Source organism: Macaca thibetana, chromosome 10 (genome assembly GCF_024542745.1).
Source record: "Macaca thibetana thibetana isolate TM-01 chromosome 10, ASM2454274v1, whole genome shotgun sequence".
In the NCBI taxonomy this organism is placed as follows: Eukaryota; Metazoa; Chordata; class Mammalia; order Primates; family Cercopithecidae; genus Macaca; species Macaca thibetana.
In genome coordinates, this window is record NC_065587.1 from 12,597,260 (window position 1) to 12,617,730 (window position 20,471).

A 20,471-nucleotide genomic window follows, 5' to 3' on the forward strand; every position below is an offset into this window, starting at 1 on the left:
TTATTTGTAATAGCAAAAGATTGGCGGCACCTTAAATGTTCATTTGCGGGGAGCCATGAACAAACTGTGGCCCGTCCAAACTTGGGATACCGTGTGGCCGTGATGAATAAGATGGAGGCTCCACGCACTGTGCCAGATGGATCACCAAGGTGGATTGCCGAGGGAAGAAGCAGGTCTGGGCGGTGTGTCTTGGAGCTGCCATCAGTGTAAAAGGGAAGGGAATCAAAAGTGTCTTTACTTGTCTATGCCCAGGGGGTCTCTGGGCAGACACAGGAAGTCAGTGATTGTGATGCCTCTGGAGGGGCGGCTGGTGCCAGGAGGTTGCTTATTTGCTGGAGATCCCATGTACCTTTTGATTGCTGAAGCAGGTGAATGTAGGCCTTTCCAAGAAATTAAAATAGGCCAGGTGCGGTGGCTCACACCTGTAATCCCAGCACTTTGGGAGGCCGATGTTGGAGGATCCCTTGAGGTCAGGGGTTCAAGACGAGCCTGGCCAACATGATGAAGCCCCATCTCCACTAAAAATACACAAATTAGCCAGACATGGTGGTACACACCTGTAATCCCAGCTGCTCCAGAGGCTGAGGCAGGAGAATCAGGTGAACTCCAGAGGCCGAGTTTACAGTGAGCCAAGATTATGCCATTGTACTCCAGCCTGGGCTACAGAGTGAGACTCTGTCTCAAAATAAAATAAATAAAAACATAAGGACTGTAACCTTGCCTCCTGCCCAGCGTAGGAAGGTCAAGGCTCTGACTACTTCTCAAGGACAGGAGCCTCACTCAGGCCCCAGACCACAAATCAAAAAATATATGCTTGCTTCTCACAAAGGGGCTGAGTGTTAGGGCTTAGGTGTTGCTTGGTGAATACGACCCCCAGTCCCAGCCTTGGAGAGACGGAGCCACTCTCTGGGCCCCTTGGACACACTGCCGTTGGCTGACTTTGTCATTTTCTTTCTTTCTTTTTTTTTTTTTAATGGAGTCTTACTCTGTTGCCCAGGCTGGAGTGCAGTGGTGTGATCTCGGCTCACTGCAAGCTCCACCTCCCGGGTTCACGCCGTTCTCCTGCCTCAGCCTCCCTAGCAGCTGGGACTACTGGCGCACGCTGCCACGCCTGGCTAATTTTTTATATTGTTAGTAGAGAAGAGATTTCACCTTGTTAGCCATGATGGTCTTGATCTGATCTTGTGATCTACCCACCTCGGCCTCCCGAAGTGCTGGGATTACAGGCGTGAGCTACCGCGCCCGGCCTCGTTTTCAACCCTTGCTCTGATCGGCTCACATGATGATTTCTGAAACCTTTGGGGACTTCCCCACTGACAGCAAAATACAGTTTAACTCAGTCTTAGATGTCCCGGCCCCCCTTTACTGGGCCTCTTCTTGAGCTGTACTTGGCCTGTCACCCTTTCCTCTGTCTGCCCCCTTATCTCCCTGCCGCTGTGCCTTTCCTCACGCAGTTTCCTCTGGCTGCCTTTCCCTCCAAAGCAGTTTCCACGTGCGCAGTTCCTGTGTGACTTTCAAGGGCCAGCTTAGTTTCCACCTCTGTACTGCCCTCTGACCTCCCTGGCTTCTGTGTCTGTTTCTCTCTGCTGGCACTTGGGCATTTTTACATTGTGTCTTAGGTATCTGATTCCTCACTGGGCTCTGGGTTCCTTTTGGGCAAAGTCTTGTAATGCTCATAGGCCCTGATTTGCTAGATGTATGCTGAGTGAGTGAATGTGTAGCCACCCTCTTCGTGGTGGGATTGGAAGTTTGGGGGTCAGGGCCTGTTTGACATCTGTGAATGTACCCCAGTGCCTGGCGCCAGGCAGGCCCAGTCTCGAAGCAGGAATGCAATAGTCACGTGTCTTGAGGCCAAGGCCCTGGGCTGTGTGCTGTGTGCAATTCCTTCCTTGCATCCTGACAAGGAAGAACCCTTGACAAGGAGAACCCTTGACACATGGCAACTCTGATTCCGTCTTACAGATCAGGAAGCAGAGCAAATACTTTGTCTAGGTCATACCTCCAGCAGTGGAATCTGGACACAGGTAAAGGTGTGCCTGTAACTCCTGTATTTAATCAATTTATTCTGCCACCTGCCCCAAATCACAAGTAATACCAATACCCTTAACCTATTCCTATTACCTGTCCCACTGGCCATGGACAACTTTGTGTTGTTATTTGCATGTATTTTTCTTCCCCTCTAGACTGTAAGCTCTTAAAGGATCAGAGTCTTTGAGATACCCTTTGGACTTAGCACATAAAAGGTGCTCAAAGGTATTTCTGTATGTTTTAAAACTTTTTAGCGGAGGTTTAACTGACTATAGTAAAGTATACAAATCTTGGATGTACAGCTTGATGGATTTTCACATCTGTAAATACCTGTGTAAACTGCCCAGATCAAGCCACACAATGGTTCCTGCACCCGAGGAAGCTCCCTGGGGCCCCCTCCTGGCCACCCGCCCTCCCTCGGTAGTCACCACTCACACCTCGGCACTTTTGCGTGGTGCCGCTGCCTGTTTGGGCCTCCCACACACGGAGTGTACAGAACGGACTCCTCGGTGTCTGGCTGCCTTCCCTCAGCACTGTCAGATCATCCAGGTTGCCTGTAGTGACCCTTTGGTTTTTTCTCTGCTGTGTAGGAGTTCACCAAATATACCACTATTTATTCGTTCTCCTGCGGACAGGCATTGGGTTATGTCCAGCCTGTTTGGTGAAATTCATTCTTGTCTTTGGGGGCATGTGCACTCATTGCTGGGTATACACCCAGGGTGGGTTGAAGGCTTACCTGACTCTGTATGTATTTGCATGAATGAAATTCAGGTTGGGATGAGAAATCCAGGGTGTCCTGACTGGAGCCGGGCTTCTTGCTTACAGGGACAGAGCAGGTGCAGGGGTCCTGGCTTAGCCTGCTCCCATGGGGTGGTAGGACTGTTGGGGCTCAGGATGCTGAATCTGCAGGGGACCCATCTGCTCAGTGCCCAGTGGGATTTCAGCTGGCTGGGAAGGTGGTCACATGTAGAGGGGCTCAAAAGTCTAGCTAAAGAGGCTGAGTGTTGGTCTGTTGTTCTCAATTTGAGAGAAAACTGAGATCATCAAAATTAGGACTGGTATGTACTAAAGAAAAGGACCTAATTACAAGGCTGAATTGAGTAAGCCCTTGCCGAGGGACTTTGGATTTCTTTGTTGTTCCCCTTTATTTCTGCACCCCCACCCAAGTGACAGATGCGTACATGATTGGATGATTTTTCTTTCCTGGTTGAGAGATTCCTGGGAACTTGGCCCCAGGAGAAGGGGGAGAAATGTGGAACTGCTAGAGTGGCCTCAGCTTGTGTGTGTTGATTGAAGGGGAGACGGAAGGAGAGCTGTGGACCCCTGACCCCTTGTGAGGGCATGTGATCCTTTTCAAAAGGCTCACCAGGCAGAACTGCCAGGCCAGTGGCCGCTCTTTCCCTCTAATCCCCTCTGGAGAAGGGCCAGACTGTGGGTTGCTGACCTGCTCTGATGTGGATCAGCCTTCCCCCCACAAGGCAGCCGCCCAGAAGCCCAGAGAGCCCAGGCAACCCCCAAAGGCAGGAGGGCCGGCTCTCAGTCCCGTTGTCATTCCCAGGCGGCTGGAGTAGGAGCAGAGTGGTCAGTTCAGATGAACAGCACTCAAGACCGACTCCAACCAGTGAGTTATGGTAAGATGGAAGTTTCTCCATCTATTTTAAATAAGAACAAAGGCCCTCCTAGGCTGCATGAATATTCCAGGGATGTATATGTGAACGCATTGCCAGTTTAGCTTGGTCCGTGGGTGGCAGCTGCCTGAGTGAGCACTTCGTGGCTGCAGCTCTAAAGGATTTGGATCTGAAACTAATGAATGAAAAATATGACCTCAGAAGATTTAAAGAGAGCAAATACCCAGTGACAGGACCTGGGTCCCAGAGACTGTTGGGAGCATAAAATCCCAGGCTGGCCGAAGGAGGAAGTGGGAGGACGATAGCAGCTGACGCCACATGGTGCCAGACCTTGTCAGTGCTGCCTGCATTCACTCATTATTCCGTCCCGCGCTCTCAGAGGCAGGTATGGCTGCATCCCCATTTTATAGATGAGGAAGCTGAAGCAAGGAGAGGTTGTGTAACTTGCCCATGGACACAAAGCTAGCCAGTGGCAGAGCTGAAGATCAGGTCTAGGTGGTCTGGCTCTAGAGTTCTGCGGATTTCATAGCATGGCAGCGCAGTCGGAAGAACCATTTGTCAGGTGATTATGGGCAAATGACTTCAGCCTTTCAAACCTCTGTTTTGCGTCTGCAAGCTGCTTGCTGCTGCAACAAATTACCAGAAACTTAGTGACTTAAAACACAAATTAGGCTATGTGTGGTGGCTCACATCTGTAATCCCAGCATTTTGGGAGGCTGAGGTGGGTGGATCACTTGAGGTCAGGAGTTCGAGACCAGCCTGGCCAACATAATGAAACCCTGTCTCTACCAAAAATATAAAAAATTAGCCAGGTGTTTGGCCGGGTATGGTGGCTCACGCCTGTAATCCCAGCACTTTGGGAGGCTGAGGTGGGCGGATCACGAGGTCAAGAGTTCAAGATCAGCCTGACCAATATGGTGAAACCCTGTCTCTACTAAGAATACAAAAATTAGCGGGGCGTGGTGGCACACGCCTGTAGTCCCAGTTACTCGGGAGGCTCAGGCAGGAGAATCGCTTGAACCTGGGAGGTGGAGGTTGCAGTGAGCCAGGATCGTGCCACTGCACTCCAGCCTGGGTGACAGAGTGAGACTCTGTCTAAAAAACAAAGAAAAAAAATTAGGTGTAGTGGCAGGCACCTGTAACCCCAGCTGCTCTGGAGGCTGAGGCGGGAGAAGCGCTTAAACCTGGGAGGCGGAGGTTGCAGTGAGCCGAGATTGCATCACTGCACTCCAGCCTGGGCCACAGAGTGAGACTCCCTCTCAAAAACGAAACAAAACAAACACAGATTATAGATTACTTACAATAAGAAAAACCAATAAAACGCACATACACACACATTAATTATCTTACAGTTTTAGAGGTCAGAGGTCCAGAATATGTTTCACTGGGCTAAAATCGAGGTGTTGGCAGGGCTGTGCTCCTTCTGGAGGCTCTGGGGGAGAATTATTTCCCTGCCTTTTCCAGCTCCTAGAAGCCACCTGCATCTGTGGCTTGTGGTCCCTTCTGCCATCTGCAAGGGCAGCAGCGTAGCAGCCTCCACTCTCTTCTCTCTGCTTCCTGTGTCACACTGCCCTCTTCTCGCTCGCTGTCTCCTGTGTTCCTCCTACGAGGACCCTTGTGATGACATGGGCCCACCCAGATTATTCAGGATAATCTCTTATTTCAGGACCCTTAACTCAGTCACTTCTGCAAAGTCCCTTTTGCCATGTAAGGTAGCATGTTCACAGGCTCTGGGGGTTAGGATGTCAGCATCTTTGGGGGATTATTCTGCAGCCCACCACACAGCGCATAATAAAATCCATGGGCGGAGGGGATAGCAGCAGTAAGGTGTCCCTCAAACATGAGTTAAAGTGACTCTGACGGTAGAATCTGGGTGAGATGGTGCGATGCTCCTGAAATAAACTCCAAGGCAGGTGGCCAAGTTCAGTGATGACATAGCTGCGTAGCTGATCGGAGAAAGGAGGATGTCTCTGATGGGGGGCCAGCGGAAGACGTCTTTCCTGGAAGAGGAGGGAGGTGGGGCAGTCTTGGGAGAAGTGAGACTTTGGGTCCCACGGCCAGCTCCTGCCACATTCTCAGTGGATTTCAGCTTGGGAGGAGGGATATCATTACAGTTGAAAATAAGCATAAAAATAAACCACACTCGATGTCTGCTTCCTCATCAGCCTCCCTACAGTTCTGGAGGACAGTCCAGGCCCACATCCCCTTCTCTGCTGTTCTAGAATCCAGAACGCTCAGAAGTCCCAAAGGTTCTTCCTAAGTCTGCAGCAGACTAATTTCTGCTGCAAAAATCTGACCTGAATTGATGTGATACTAATTATGGCCTTTAAAAATATCTTTTTTTTTTTTTTTGAGACGGAGTCTCGCTCTGTCGTCCAGGCTGGAGTGCAATGGCCGGATCTCAGCTCACTGCAAGCTCCGCCTCCCGGGTTCACGCCGTTCTCCTGCCTCAGCCTCCCGAGTAGCTGGGACTACAGGCGCCCGCCACCTCGCCCGGCTAGTTTTTTGTATTTTTTTAAGTAGAGACGAGGTTTCACCGGGTTAGCCAGGATGGTCTCGATCTCCTGACCTCGTGATCCACCCGTCTCGGCCTCCCAAAGTGCTGGGATTACAGGCTTGAGCCACCACGCCCGGCCTAAAAATATCTTACCTAGGGTGACTAACAGTATGTTTTCCTATGAAAGTACTGTATGTTTGCTTTTGGGATGCTGCAGCCACCCTTCCAGGAGTGTCACTGTGTCTAGCAGCATAATCCTTTCTAAAATCTGAAAAATTCGGCCGGACACGGTGGCTCATGCCTATAATCCCAGCACTTTGGGAGACTGAGGTGGGTGGATCACTTGAGGTCAGGAGTTCAAGACTAGCCCTGCCAACATGGTGAAACCCCCCATCTCTACTAAAAATACAAAAATTAGCCAGGCATGGTGGCTCATGCCTGTAATCCCAGCTACTAGGAAGGCTGAGGCAGGAGAATCGCTTGAATCTGGGAGGCGGAGGTTGCAGTGAGCCGAGATTGTTCCTCTGCACTCCAGCCTGGGTGACAGAGCGAGACTTATTCTAAAAAAAAAAAAAAAAAATTGGAAAAATTGTAAATTTTTAAATCCATTTAGTCCGAAAGCCTTAGCTACAGGACAGTGCATCTGGACTCTTCTCCCCAAGAAAGATAGTGAGAGATGTCCAGTCACCTGTCTGAGGCCCAGCTCAGGTGACAGCACTGAGGTTCCAACTCAGTTCCCTATCTCAGAGCCTGGGACAAAGCGCAGACTACGTGGCTTGGCCTCTTTGCCACCTGCTGGGTGGCGTGTGAATGAGAGACAGGTGTGGAGACTGCATTCACTGGCAGGTAGGCTGTATGTGGGGGAGGAAGGGGTCCTTGACTTTATTTTCTGTCTGATCTGCAGCCTGGAACTGAGCCAGGGGGCCTTGTCTGGGGAAGGGCGGAGAGGCAGAGAGATTGCAGAGGAGAGGGGAATAGCAGCAGCCATTAGGAAGCCTTGGACCTTCGCCCATCACTACAGCACTGCTCTCCAAACTTCCTTGGGATCACACAGCCCTGTCAGTAAAAAAGAAACCGGAACAAAACCTCTTGAGCATGCATCCCAATATGTGGATATTGGTGTAATTATAAGTGTATGTTACAATAAGTATACATATGTATTACTTTACTGTTTCACTGTGTACGTGATAAAACCTACACCAAAAACAGAAACCAAAGGCCAAGCTAAAGATGTAATAAAATTTTTACTTTGTTGATGGTACAAAAACCTCCTGAGTTCATACACAGGGTCATTTTTTGGGGTGCGCACTTTTGTGCTCAGTGAGAGAGCGTTTGGAAGGTCTGGCTTCACGTTCAGCTTGTTTAGAGACTGGGTTTTAATGGCTGCTTTCCCTGCAAAAGATCCTGTCTGGGACAGGAAGCTGCACACGGAACAGACACATCCTTGGCTTTCTTTCTAAATCGGGTTACTCATTTTTCCATCCCGTCCACTGAGTATGCAAAGGATTTGTTGAAATTTGGCCAGTACATTTCCATCCTCCCTGATGCCAATCACATGTTTTTGTAAACGAAATGGAAGGTATTTTATTTTAAAATTCTTAACAAGCGAGTCCAAAACCCACTGAAATGCTTTGGATAATTTTTAATGGACTAGAAAATTGTTACGTAGTTTTTTAGGAGTTCAGCTATGAGAGAATTTTTTTTTCTTTTTAAAATCAGTGACAGACATGTTGTTTTGGTGCGTGCCAGTAATCCCAGCTACTCGGGAGGCTGAGGCAGAAGAATCGCTTGAATCTCAGAGGTGGAGGTCGCCGTGAGCCAAGATTGCGCCATTGCACTCCAGCCTGGGCAACAAGAGCAAAACTCCATCTCAAAAAAAAAAAAAAAAAAAAAACTATTAATGTCCACTTCCGGGCTTTGATACTGTACTACAGCTAGACTAGACGTCACCCTTTGAGGAAGCTGGGTGAAGGGCATACAGGACCCTAGATTCTATTTTTGCAATTTCCTGTGAGCCTACGATTATTTCAAAATAGTTTAAAAAGTCTTTATCAAGTACAGATGCATACCGAAGTATTTAACATTACATCTGGGGGACAGGGAAAGATGCAACAAGATTGTGCAATGTTGCTAACCGTTAAAGCTCGGTAACAGAGAAGTGGAAAAATTCATTACATTATTTGTTCCAGCTTTGTATGTTTGAAATTTTCCATAATAAAAAACTTTAGACAATAGAAAACAGATTTTTCTGTGAAATCTGTAGTAAGATGGGGAGGGACTCAGTCTGTATCAGAGATTTATTGGTTATCTTGTAGAAAAGTGATCAATAAGATTTGTTGGCTGGGCATGGTGGCTCACGCTTGTAATCCCAGCACTTTGGGAGGCTGAGGTGGGAGGATCATGAGGTCAGGAGTTTGAGACCACCCTGTCCAAGGGACCAGCCTGGCCAATAAGGTGAAACCCCATCTCTACTAAAAATACAAAAATTAGCCGGGCATGGTGGCGGGTGCCTGTAGTCCCAGCTACTTGGGAGGCTGAGGCAGGAGAATTGCTTGAACCCAGGAGGCGGAGGTTGCAGTGAGTTGAAAATCGTGCCACTGCACTCCAGTCTGGGTGACAGAGTGAGACCCCAAATCCAAAAAACAAAACAAAACAAAACAAAAAGGTCCCCTGGGCAAATTTTTGTATTTTTAGTAGAGACGGGGTTTCTCCATGTTGGTCAAGCTGGTCTCAAACTCCCCACCTCAGATGATCCACCCACCTTGGCCTCCCAAAATGCTAGGATTACAGGTGTGAGCCACCATACCCAGCCCAACAGTATTATTAACTGAAGTACAGACCTTATTCATTCAGTTTTCTGTGTTTTTCATGTAGGGTGTATGTGTAGTTCTATTCAGTTTTATCACATGCAGATTCGTGTAACCACCACCACCATCAAGATACAAACTATTTCATCACCTGGAAGGAACTCCCTTGTTACCCCTTTAAATTCGCACATCCCCCACCCATCATCGTCACTGTCCTCTGCCAACTACTACACCATGCTCCATCTTTATAGCTTTGTCATTTTGAGAATGTTACGTAAATGGATCATGCAGTGCGCGACCTTTTGAGATTGGCTGGTTTCACAAAATGTAATGCCCTGAGATCCATCTAGATCACTTGGGTGTGTCAGTCATTTGTTCTTTTTTTCTTGCTGGGTGCTGTTCCATGCTCTGGATGTACCAGAGTTTGTTTAACCCTTTGCCTGTTGAAGGACATGGGTTCTTTCCAGGTTTTGATGATTCCAAATATGGCTGCCGTGAACATTTGTGTACAGGTTTTTGTGTGAATATACGTTTTCATTCCTATAGAATAAATGTCCACAGTGATTACTGGGTTGTGTAGTAAATGCATGTTAGTTTTATAAGAAACTGCCGGGGTCGGGTGTGGTGGCTCACGCCTGTAATCCCAGCACTTTGGGAGGCTGAGGCGGATGGATCACAAGGTCAGGAGTTCAAGACCAGCCTGGCCAAGATGGTGAAACCCCATCACTACTAAAAATACAAAAAAAATAAGCTGGCCGTGGTGGCGGGCACCTGTAATCCCAGCTACTCAGGAGACTGAGGCAGAGAAGTGCTTGAACCTGGGAAGTAGAGGTTGCAGTGAGCCGAGATGGCGCCACTGCACTCTAGCCTGGGCGACAGAGCAAGGCTGTGTCTCAAAAAAAAAAAAAAAAAAAAAAAGAAACTGCCAAACTACTTGTTTTCCATGGTGGCTGTACCATTTACCATTTTATCTTCCCACCAGCAATGTTTGGGAGACCAGGTTTCTCTGCATCCTTGTCAGCATTTGATATTGTCAGTATTTTTTGTTTTATAGGTATATGATATATATTTTTTGGTACCCAGGTATGGGATGTGAGGTGTTTTCAGTTTTTCAGTTTGCATTTCCTTAATGGCTAATGATGTTTAACTCTCTTTTTTTGCGATGGGAGTCTCGCTCTGTCGCCCAGGCTGGAGTGCAGTGGCGCCATCTCCACTCACTGCAAGCTCTGCCTCCCAGGTTCACGCCATTCTCCTGCCTCAGCCTCCCAAGTAGCTGGAACTACAGGCGCCTGCCACCGCACCCGGCTAATTTCTTTTCGTATTTTTAGTAGAGACGGGGTTTCACTATGTTAGCCAGGATAGTCTCCATCTCCTGATCTCGTGATTCACCCGCCTCGGCCTCCCAAAGTGCTGGGATTACAGGCGTGAGCCACTGTGCCCGGCCTTCTTTTTTTTTTTTGAGATGGAGTCTCGCTCTGTCGCCCAGGCTGGATTGCAGTGGCGCAATCTCAGCTCACTGCAACATCCACCTCCCAGGTTCAAGCAATTATTCTGCCTCAGCTTCCCGAGTAGCTGGGATTACAGACGTGTACCACCATACCCAGCTAATTCTTGTATTTTTAGTAGAGACAGGGTTTTGCCATGTTGGCCAGACTGGTCTTGAACTCCTGGCCTCAATTGATCCACTTGTCTCAGCCCCTCAAAGTTTTGGGATTACAGGTGTGAGCCACTGCACCCGGCCTCATGTGCTGATTTACTGTGTATCTCTTCTTTACTGAGATGTCTGTCTGTATCTTTTGACTGTTTTCAAGTGGGATTGTTTGGTTTTCTTTTTACCATGGTGCTTCTTTGTTTTGTTTTGTTTTTGTTTTTTTTTTTTTGAGACAGAGTCTCGCTCTGTCCCCTAGGGGCTGGAGTGCAATGGCATGATCTCGGCTCACCGCAACCTCTGCCTCCCCAGTTCAAGTGATTCTGCTGCCTCAGCCTCCTGAGTAGCTGGGATTACAGACGCCCGCCACCATGCCTAGCTAATTTTTTTATTTTTAGTAGAGACAGGGTTTCACCATGTTGGCCAGGCTGTTCTCGATCTCCTGAGCTCCGGTGATCTGTCCACCTTGGCCTTCCAAAGTGCTGGGATTACAGGTGTGAACCACCGTGCCTGGCCCCTGGAGCTTTTTGAGCATTCTTTTTTTTTTTTTTTTTTTTTGAGACGGAGTCTTGCTTTGTTGCCCAGGCTGGGGTGCAGTGGCCGGATCTCAGCTCACTGCAAGCTCCGCCTCCCGGGTTTATGCCATTCTCCTGCCTCAGCCTCCTGAGTAGCTGGGACTACAGGCGCCCGCCACCTCGCCCGGCTAGTTTTTTGTATTTTTTAGTAGAGATGGGGTTTCACTGTGTTAGCCAGGATGGTCTCGATCTCCTGACCTCGTGATCCATCTGTCTCAGCCTCCCAAAGTGCTGGGATTACAGGCTTGAGCCACCGCGCCCGGCCTTGAGCATTCTTGATACATTTCCAACGCTAGTCATTTACCAGATCTGTGACTTGCAAATATATTCTTCCACTCTGTGCCTTGTTTATTCATAGTGCAAAAGTTTTTACTTTTTTTTTTTTTTTTTTTTTTTTTTTTGAGACGGAGTCTCGCGCTGTCACCCAGGCTGGAGTGCAGTGGCCGGATCTCAGCTCACTGCAAGCTCCGCCTCCCGGGTTCACGCCATTCTCCTGCCTCCGCCTCCCAAGTAGCTGGGACTACAGGCGTCCGCCACCTCGGCCGGCTAGTTTTTTGTATTTTTTAGTAGAGACGGGGTTTCACCGTGTTAACCAGGATGGTCTCGATCTCCTGACCTCGTGATCCGCCCGTCTCGGCCTCCCAAAGTGCTGGGATTACAGGCTTGAGCCACCGCGCCCGGCCAAGTTTTTACTTTTCTTATATTCCAGTTTATCGATTTTTTTTCGTTTTATGGATCATGCTTTTGGTGTCAAGTCTAAGAACACTTGGCCATCTCTAGGTTTCAAATAGTTTCTCCTGTCTTCTAAAAGGTTTAGAGTTTTACATTTTGCATTTAAATCTGTGATTTATTTTGAGTTAATTTTTGTATATGTGTAAGGGTTTAGGTTAAGGTTTATTATTTATTTATTTATTTATTTTTGAGATGGAGTCTTGCTCTGTTGCTCAGGCTGGAGTGCAGTGGTGCGATCTTGGCTCACTGCAACCTCCACCTCCCAGGTTCAAGTGATTCTCCCGCCTCAACCTCCCAAGTAGCTGGGGATTACAGGCACGTGCCACTATGTCTGGCTAATTTTTATATGTTTAGTAGAGACGGGGTTTTGCTATGTTGCCCTGGCTGGTCTCGAACTCCTGGCCTCAAGTGATCCACCCACCTTGGCCTCCCAAAGTGCTGAGATTACAGGTGTTTGCCACCGCACCCAACCAATGTTTTATTTTTATCATTATTATTATTTTTATTTACTTATTTTTGAGACGGAGTCTGGCTCTGTCACCTAGGCTAGAGTGCAGCAACGCCATCTCGGCTCACTGCAAGCTCTGCCTCCTGGGTTCACGCGATTCTCCTGCCTCAGCCTCCCCAGTAGCTGGGACTACAGGCGCCCGCCACCACACCCGGCCAATTTTTTGTATTAACAGAGATGGGGTTTCACCGTGTTAGCCAAGTTGGTCTTGATCTCCTGACCTCATGATCCACTGGCCTCGGCCTCCCAAAGTGCTGGGATTACAGGTGTGAGGCACCTTGCTGGGCACTGTCTCTATTTATTTATTTATTTATTTATTGAGATGGAGTCTCGCTCTGTCGCCCAGGCTGGAGCGCAGTGACCGGATCTCAGCTCACTGCAAGCTCCGCCTCCCGGGTTCAAGCCATTCTCCTGCCTCAGCCTCCGGAGTAGCTGGGACTACAGGCGCCCGCCACCTCGCCCGGCTAGTTTTTTTGTATTTTTTTTTTAGTAGAGACGGGGTTTCACCATGTTAGCCAGGATGGTCTCGATCTGACCTCGTGATCCACCCGTCTCGGCCTCCCAAAGTGCTAGGATTACAGGCTTGAGCCACCGCGCCCGGCCTGTCTCCATTTATTAATGGGACTTCTGTAACCTGAAACTGTCCCTTGTCAATTATGTAGTTCCCCTGAAATGTTATAATGGAGAAACTGAGGCTCAGAGAGAAGTAACCACGCAGGTTGCACGTGGTGGAATCTAGTGGGAGTCCTGTTGGGTGACTCAAAGCATAAGCCTGGTTATGTCCCCACCAGGTGGAAGCCTTCCCTGACCCCCTCCCCAGCCTGGCCAAGCCCGATGCTTGCTCTAGGCTCCTGTAGTGCTGGGCACTCACCTCTCAGCAGTGCAAGGGGAAGAGGCCTCCAGGTCACTCCTGCCTGTGGCGTAGAGCAGGCACGAAGAGCAGCATGGAGCACCTTAAAGGCTGGGGCTGGGTGTGTCGGTGCCTAGCATGGAGTCCAGAGGCCTCAGGACTTGTTAAAAAGATGATTTCAGCATCTTCCCTTAGGGCCCTCTGTCATGTTCCTGGCAGAAGTTTAACACTTGGTCAATTAGGGAAATAATGGGAGACAGTTGTGGTGGCTTATGCCTGTAATCCCAGCACTTTGGGAGGCCAAGATGGCAGGATCATTTGAGTCCAGGAGCTCGAGACCAGCATGAGTAATGTCGTAAAACCCCGTCTCTACAAAAAAATAACAAAAATTAGCCGGGCATGGTGGCTCACACCTGTAGTCCCAGCTACTTGGGAGGCTGAGGTGGGAGGATGGCTTGACCCCAGGAGGCAGAGGTTGCAGTGAGCTAAGATCACACCACTGTACTCCAGCCTGGGCAACAGAGCAAAGCCCTGTCTCAAAAAAAAAAAAAAATTGTTGGGCATGGTGGCACATGCCTGTGGTCCCAGCTGCTTGGGAGACTGAGGTGGGAGGATCACTTGGGCCTAGGGAGGTCAAGGCTGCAGTTAGCTGTGATCATGCCATTGCACTCCAGCCTGAGCAACAGAGCAAGACTCTGTCTCAAAAAAAACAAAACAAAACAATAAAAACAAGATAATGGGGTCCTGTCAGAGCAGCTGAAATTCTGAGACTCATCTGTTTGCGTGGACTGCATTGGAAAAGGGGAGACATGGATGGAGTCATTCCCCACCCCTTTGCCCACGGGAGTAAAGAGGCTGCATCAGACGGCATTGTGCGTGCTTCCCCAAGGTCCACAGGCTATGCCAGGTGAACATCCTGCTTGCCTGTGGGATCTGGGCAGGCAGCTTCCCAGTCAGTGCCTATACAAAGTGTGAAAGGGTCAGATCCCAGTGCCCACCCTGCCCCAGCCCCAACACACTGAACAGTTTGCAGAGTCTGGCCTTGTGGTCACTGGCTTGGGAGTACATTTGACAGCCTCCGTCTGCTGCCTTGGGTCCAGGGAACAAGGTGAGCTCTGGGCCTTCAAGCAGCTGCCTGCACCTGCTGTCTTGAGTGTTGGGGACCATGCGTCTATAAGCCAGAATATTGCTTTAAGTATTTTGGGGAATTATGAAAACCCTTGAATCGTTGCCACCCTGGGTGGCTATAAAACCAAGTTCTGCATCGTTTTCCTCATCTCTAAGATGGAGATAATGTTACTTACTTCAAAGTTGCCTTGAGAAAATACATGAGATAATGTTTGGGGAAATGCTTTGTAAACCACTGGGGTTGCCCAAGAGTAAAATACGTTGTTGATGAATTGGCCCCGGTGCAGAAACGTGGCCAGCATGAGTTGGGCTGCGGAAACACTCCCAGCCATGGTGGCTTCTCCTCCGCCCTGGGGGACCTGCCTGCCTCCTGCTAGAAGAGTCTGGAGGCTGTGGGAGGATGGGCATGGCCATGTCTTGTTAGGAGGCTCTGGAGCAGGAGGGGTGGCTCAGCTAGGTCCCCCCACTTTGTAGGAGGTGGGGAGACAATGTGTTGATAGGACCTGGCTTTGAGTCCCGGCTCTGATTTGGGGGTAAGTCACCCACATCTCTGGGTGCATTTCCTCTTGTGAAATAAACAACCTACATGAAGAACGTGAAGGGGCCCTGAACGCCAGGTGGACATGTGCATGTGAGTGAGCAGAGCCGCAGGAGGAAGCTGGCCTGCAGCCTTCACCCAGATCCCAGCCCTGGCTCGGGTCTGCTCCCTGGGGTTGCCCCTCTGCCTGGGAGTCCAAGCTGGAGGCTTCTCAACACTGCCCTTAGTCATGAACAAAACAGCCTTCGACATCCCCCCGCACCTTGCTTGGAAGGTGAAGATTTAGGCGTATTTGTACTTCCTCTGGTCCCCCCACAATTCCCCATGTCTATTCATTTAATTTGAGATGATAGACAAAGATGATGGTTTACAACCCAAGTCTTTTTCAAGAAATATTTCTGGCGCTGGTTTTCAGTTTTGCAACCATACTTACAGGAGCTATTCTTGGACTTGTCACTGTGTCTCTTTTTCAAAGCTTGCCACCAGTCTTTATATATAGACACCTTCTCCATTTTTGAATTTCTTTATATAGACGCCTTCTCCAGTTTTGAGTTTTAATCTGGATTCGTGTCTCGATTGGTGTGTTAAGAGATCATGTATGTGTGGGAAAATAGAAATGTAAAGGGCTCTCCTAGAGTGCACACTTACAGCTAAGAGCCAACATGGTGGTGGAGATGCTGCGGCCGTTGGCGAGGAGCCCGGGGTGCAGGCGGGCAGTGCAGACAGACAGCGGACGCAAGATCCTCTGCATCAGGGGGCCGGGCTGCAGGCTGCTGCACCTGGGAAGGCCCAGGGAAACCTCCGTTGGTGTCAGGATATTCTGACTTGAATACCAGCCTGTGGATTTGAAAGGGACCATGAGATCATCTAGAGTGACCTCTGTTCAGACCGAGATGGTCGGGGTTGGGGTTGGCTCATTTTCTGAGCTAGTTTTTGGAGCAGGGAACCCACATGGCTGGTTGGCGGGGGAGCTGGTGTTCACGCTCCAGCCAGGCTCTTTCCGCAGTGCCCACACACGGCACTTTGCATCTTTTAAAATTGTCGGGTATTCCTCTGGTGGCATTGCAGGTTATTGCCATAGTTGGTGATTTGGGCAGAGGTGTTTGTTGGATGGCATTGACCAGCCTTTCAGCAGGTGGCTGTACTGAAAGGGACACCCCATCAGGGCTGTGGGTAGAGGATGCGGCCAGGCTCCTGCCTTAGTCTTCTTGAGCCGCTATGACAAAATCCCATAAATCGACTGCCTCCTTCCTCGCAGTTCTGGAGGCTGGGAAGTCCAAGATTGAGGTGCTGGCAGATTCAGTGTGTGGAGAGGGCTCACTTTTTGGTTCATAGATGGTGCCTTCTCCCTGTGTCCTCTTGTGGTAGAAGGGGCGTGGCAGCTCCCTGCGGTTCCTTTTATGAGGACACTAATCTCATTCATGAGGGCTCCACCCAGTATTCTTTGTTTCACTGTGAGGCACCTCACATTTTTGGAAACAAGCAGTGAAAATCCGTAGATAGGCCAGGCACGGTGGCTCACGCCTATAATCCCAGCGTTTTGGGAGGATGAGGCAGGAGGATTGCTTGAGGCCAGAAATTCAAGACCAACCTGGGCAACATAGGGAGACCCCATCTCTACAAAAAAATTAGAAAATTAACCAGGTGTGGTGGTGCACGCTTGTAATCCCAGCTACTCAGAAGGCTAAGGCAGGAGGATTACTTGAGCTCAGGAGGTGGAAGCTGCAGGGAGCCGAGATTGTACCATTGCACTCCAGCCTGGGCCACAGAGTGAGACCCTGTCTCAAAATAATAATAATAATAATAAAGTTAAGTATTATAAGTGGGCTGGGGGTGTGGGATCTTGCCTCAAAGAGTAGGCAGGAGGATGAACACGTGAGCGGTGACAGACCCGCATGTTCGAGGATGCGGAATGGCTGGAAGTCTCAGAACTGGAGAAGGTGTGCAGGCAGACTTTCAGGAGGGGTGGCACATGGGCTGGCTTAAAAGATGAGAGTTTAGAGTGCACAGATTGGGGAGGAGCCACAGAGTCTCCAAAACAGCACAGCCAGATGGTGGGGGAGTGGGTCAGCCGTTAAGGGGGAGAAATGGCGAAGAACGCACACAAGCCCTCGGAGGAGGCCTCAGCAGTAAGTGGTTTTACTGGCTCCGGGGTATAAAGATATTCAGGCCCAGCAGGAAGTTCCCAAATGTCTGTTGTGTGCCCACGGTTCCCAGTGCTGCCTGTATAGTCCCAAACAGAGCTGCTGTCCCCAAGGAGCCTGTGTTCTAGGTGGGGTAGGGGGAACAGTTAATAAATACATGAGTGAATCGAGTTAGTTGGGTGGTGTCGATGTAATGCGTGCTCTGGAGGAAAAGAAAGGAAAGCAGGGAGTCAGGCATGCCCGGCCTGGGAGAGGCTGACATGTTTTCATGGTGGCCAAGGTAGAGACCTAAAGGAACGGTGGGAGGGAGCTGTGTGGCTAAGCAGAGACAGCTAGTGCAAAGGCCCTGTGGCAGAAGCAGGCTTAGTATGTTCAAGGAACAGCAAAGAGGCCAGCGTGGCTGCAGCTGAAGATGGAAGTGGGAACTGTAGGAGCTGAGATCATAGAAGCCAGGAGGTCTTATCGAGTCCTTGGGGCTGTTGCGAGGACTATAGTTTTTACTCCAGGGGAGCTGGGAGGTATTGGAGAGTTTTGAGCAGGGGCAGCCTGGTCTGGCTAATCCTTGGAAGACTCACAAGCCTGCTGAGTGGGGACTGGTCATTAGAGGCAAGGGCAGAAGCAGAGAAACTGGTCAGTGGCCTGTTGCATCAATCCAGGGGAGAGGCTGGCTGGGACAGGGTGATGGTTGGGGTCAATACAGATGTGGTCAGGAGGTGGGTGGAGAGACCTGGAAGATTCTTTGCAACGCTGCCACTTGCCCTAGGAGAAGACTCACATTGCAATTTCTTCTCTCTAGGCTAGCTTGTCACTTACTGCAAGGGTTTCCCTCAGGGAGCCTCCTGCTGCTGGGCACCATGACAGTGAGGGGGGCTGTGCTGGCCCCAGATCCAGCGTCGCCCACGACTGCAGCAGCCTCGCCCAGCGTCTCCGTGATCCCCGAGGGCAGCCCCACTGCCATGGAGCAGCCTGTGTTCCTGATGACAACTGCCGCTCAGGCCATCTCTGGCTTCTTCGTGTGGACGGCCCTGCTCATCACATGCCACCAGGTACCCAAGCCTGGCAGGGGGCCTCTAGAAGGGTCCAAAAGGTTCCTGGCCCAACAGAGTGTGAGTTAGGCTAGGCCAGGCTGTGCTGCAGTAGTAGGTAAGCCCTGTGTTATCAGAGGCTTCCCTTGATAGAAGTCTACTTGTTTTTTGTTTTTTGTTTTTTTTTGAGGCAGAGTCTCACTCTGTCACCCAGGCTGGAGTGCAGTGGTGCAATCTTTGCTCACTGCAACCTCTGCCTCTTGGGTTGGAACAATTCTCCTGCCTCAGCCTCCCGAGTAGCTGGGACTACAGGCATGCGCCAAGAAGTCGCCTTCTTGCCCATGTCCCAGGGCCCAGTATGCAGCACAGGTTCCGACGTGTGACTCTGGCATCAAGCGTCGCCCATCTGACAGCTGGCAGCAGGGAGTGTGTGAAGGCACTCTGGATATTTAACCACCTCCATCCAGAGGCGACACTCGTCACTGTTCACCTTCCATTGGCTGGAACTAGTCTCGTGTCGAACCTAAGTGACAGAGAGCCTAGAACCGCAGGAGCACAGGGACAGGGGCCGCTTTGCAGATGAGAAAATGGAGAGCCAGAAGGGGAGGGGAAGAGGAACTAGCCCGGTCACTTGGAAGTTGGTGGCAGACTGGGATAGAAGTCAAGTCTCCCGTCTGCCTGTACTCGTGGCCCCAGAGGAGGCTGATGTGGGCGGGGACTGGCCTTGGCAGCCTGCAGAGGTTTGAGGGTGGTCCAGTGGAGAGGGGCAGGGCAAGTCCGCTCGTGTTCCCCAGTCAACCCCTTGCCAGATGCCCTGCGTCCCCATCCCTTTTAGAACCCATTTGCGTCCAAGGCTTTTGGCCCATAGCAGATGGAGAATATTTTGTTCTTTTCCTCCCCAGCCCAGGTCTCAGCTGGGCCAAGTGTGATGTCATGAGAGCTGGGACGAGACACCCAGGGGCTGCCGGGACTGAGGACCGTGGTAGAGCAGCTCTTGGCATTTGTGTGTAGCTTTTAGTTTTTTCCTCTGCTTCCTAAAAGTAGCATTCATTCTTCTAACTTCCTGGTGAGGTAGGCAGTGCTGCCTCTGTTTACCAGATGGGAGGAGGAGGCACAGCCTGAGGACATCCCTGCAGCCACTCAGCCAGGAAGTGTGTCCACCTGCCATAGAGTGAGGGCCCGGTCTGTCTTGCCATAAGTTAAGGGATGGGGCAGGGCTGCAACCCAGATGGCAGTGATTTAGCTCAGTGCTGCCACAGTCACAGCTGGAGTGAGGCAGAGGGAAAGGGCACACACTGATGGCCCAGAGCTGCCTGTGCGTGAGGTCCCCTGGGGAGCTTGTGGAAACTGGATTTCCATCCTCGTCCCTGGCCCTCCTGTGGTCTGGGATGTGGGCTCACCGCCACCTGCACCTGCAAGACCGTCCCGCGAGCACTGCTGCATGCACTCCACGAGCCTTGTGCACGCCCGCTGGTCTGAGTCTCACAATGGCCTTGGGAGGCAAGTCTTGTCATCCCCTTTTTGCAGAGCAGGGCTCTGAGGCTTGGGTAGGTCCCGTGCATCGGGTCACAGGGTGGCAGAGCTGGAAGCCCACCTGTCCTCCTGTTCCTGCGGACAGGAGGGTCACCTGCTGACCCCGCACCTCTGCCCCCAGATCTACATGCACCTGCGCTGCTACAGCTGCCCCAACGAGCAGCGCTACATCGTACGCATCCTCTTCATCGTGCCCATCTACGCCTTTGACTCCTGGCTCAGCCTCCTCTTCTTCACCAACGACCAATACTACGTGTACTTCGGCACCGTCCGAGACTGCTACGAGGGTGAGGATGGGGGTGGAGTGGGGAGGGCCGGCTGGGGGCCGGGAGGCTGGGAGCCCCTCTCCCCACATTCCTCCCCGAGGGGCCTCACGAGGACTGTCTTGACACATCCCTGGCTTCTTTACCTGCTACAGGGTTTCTGTCCCAAATTGACAGGTAACAGCACATGCAGCCACAGTCTCACCTCACAGGTGCCTGAAGCAGGGACCCTCCACCTGGGTCTCGTTTTTCAATGCCGGCATCTCAGGCAGGGTGGAGGCAGTAAGCAAGTGATCTGTTTGTAGAGACCCCAGGTGGTCCCAGGTGCAGTTGGGTAGGGACCAATCCAGGGATCCCTGGCATGTCAGTGGCAGGGCTGGGCATTTGTCCCCATGGGTCTTAATTCTGAGGGCTTTGTCCCATGAGTGGGTGCCCTACTGCGCCACCCAGGAAGAAGACTCGATTCCTTTCGGGGACTTGGTTCTGGATGTGGAGTGGAGACATCACCTGCTCCTGTCCTGAGCTCTGACCACAGGCCAGGAGCTGGAAAGAGGAAAAGCCAGCCTC

The 20,471-nt window shown here is 50.7% G+C and overlaps 2 protein-coding genes across 7 annotated transcripts in view; one reads left to right on the top strand and one right to left on the bottom strand.

The window, feature by feature from the left end:
* The window catches only part of CBY1 (chibby family member 1, beta catenin antagonist), a 628,117-nt gene that overhangs the window by 373,991 nt on the left and 233,655 nt on the right, over positions 1 to 20,471 (bottom strand). The window lies entirely within an intron of this gene.
* Positions 1 to 20,471, top strand: part of TMEM184B (transmembrane protein 184B) — a 55,717-nt gene that overhangs the window by 9,454 nt on the left and 25,792 nt on the right. For 2 of the 3 annotated variants that reach the window (XM_050806231.1, XM_050806232.1), the window contains exons 2-3: positions 17,880 to 18,129; positions 19,763 to 19,928. In XM_050806231.1, coding sequence (XP_050662188.1) covers positions 17,938 to 18,129; positions 19,763 to 19,928 — 358 coding nt within the window. In that variant the 5' untranslated portion in view covers positions 17,880 to 17,937. Of the gene's footprint in view, positions 1 to 17,879; positions 18,130 to 19,010; positions 19,112 to 19,762; positions 19,929 to 20,471 lie in introns of those variants that run through there. The other variant, XM_050806233.1, reaches the window with a different exon arrangement.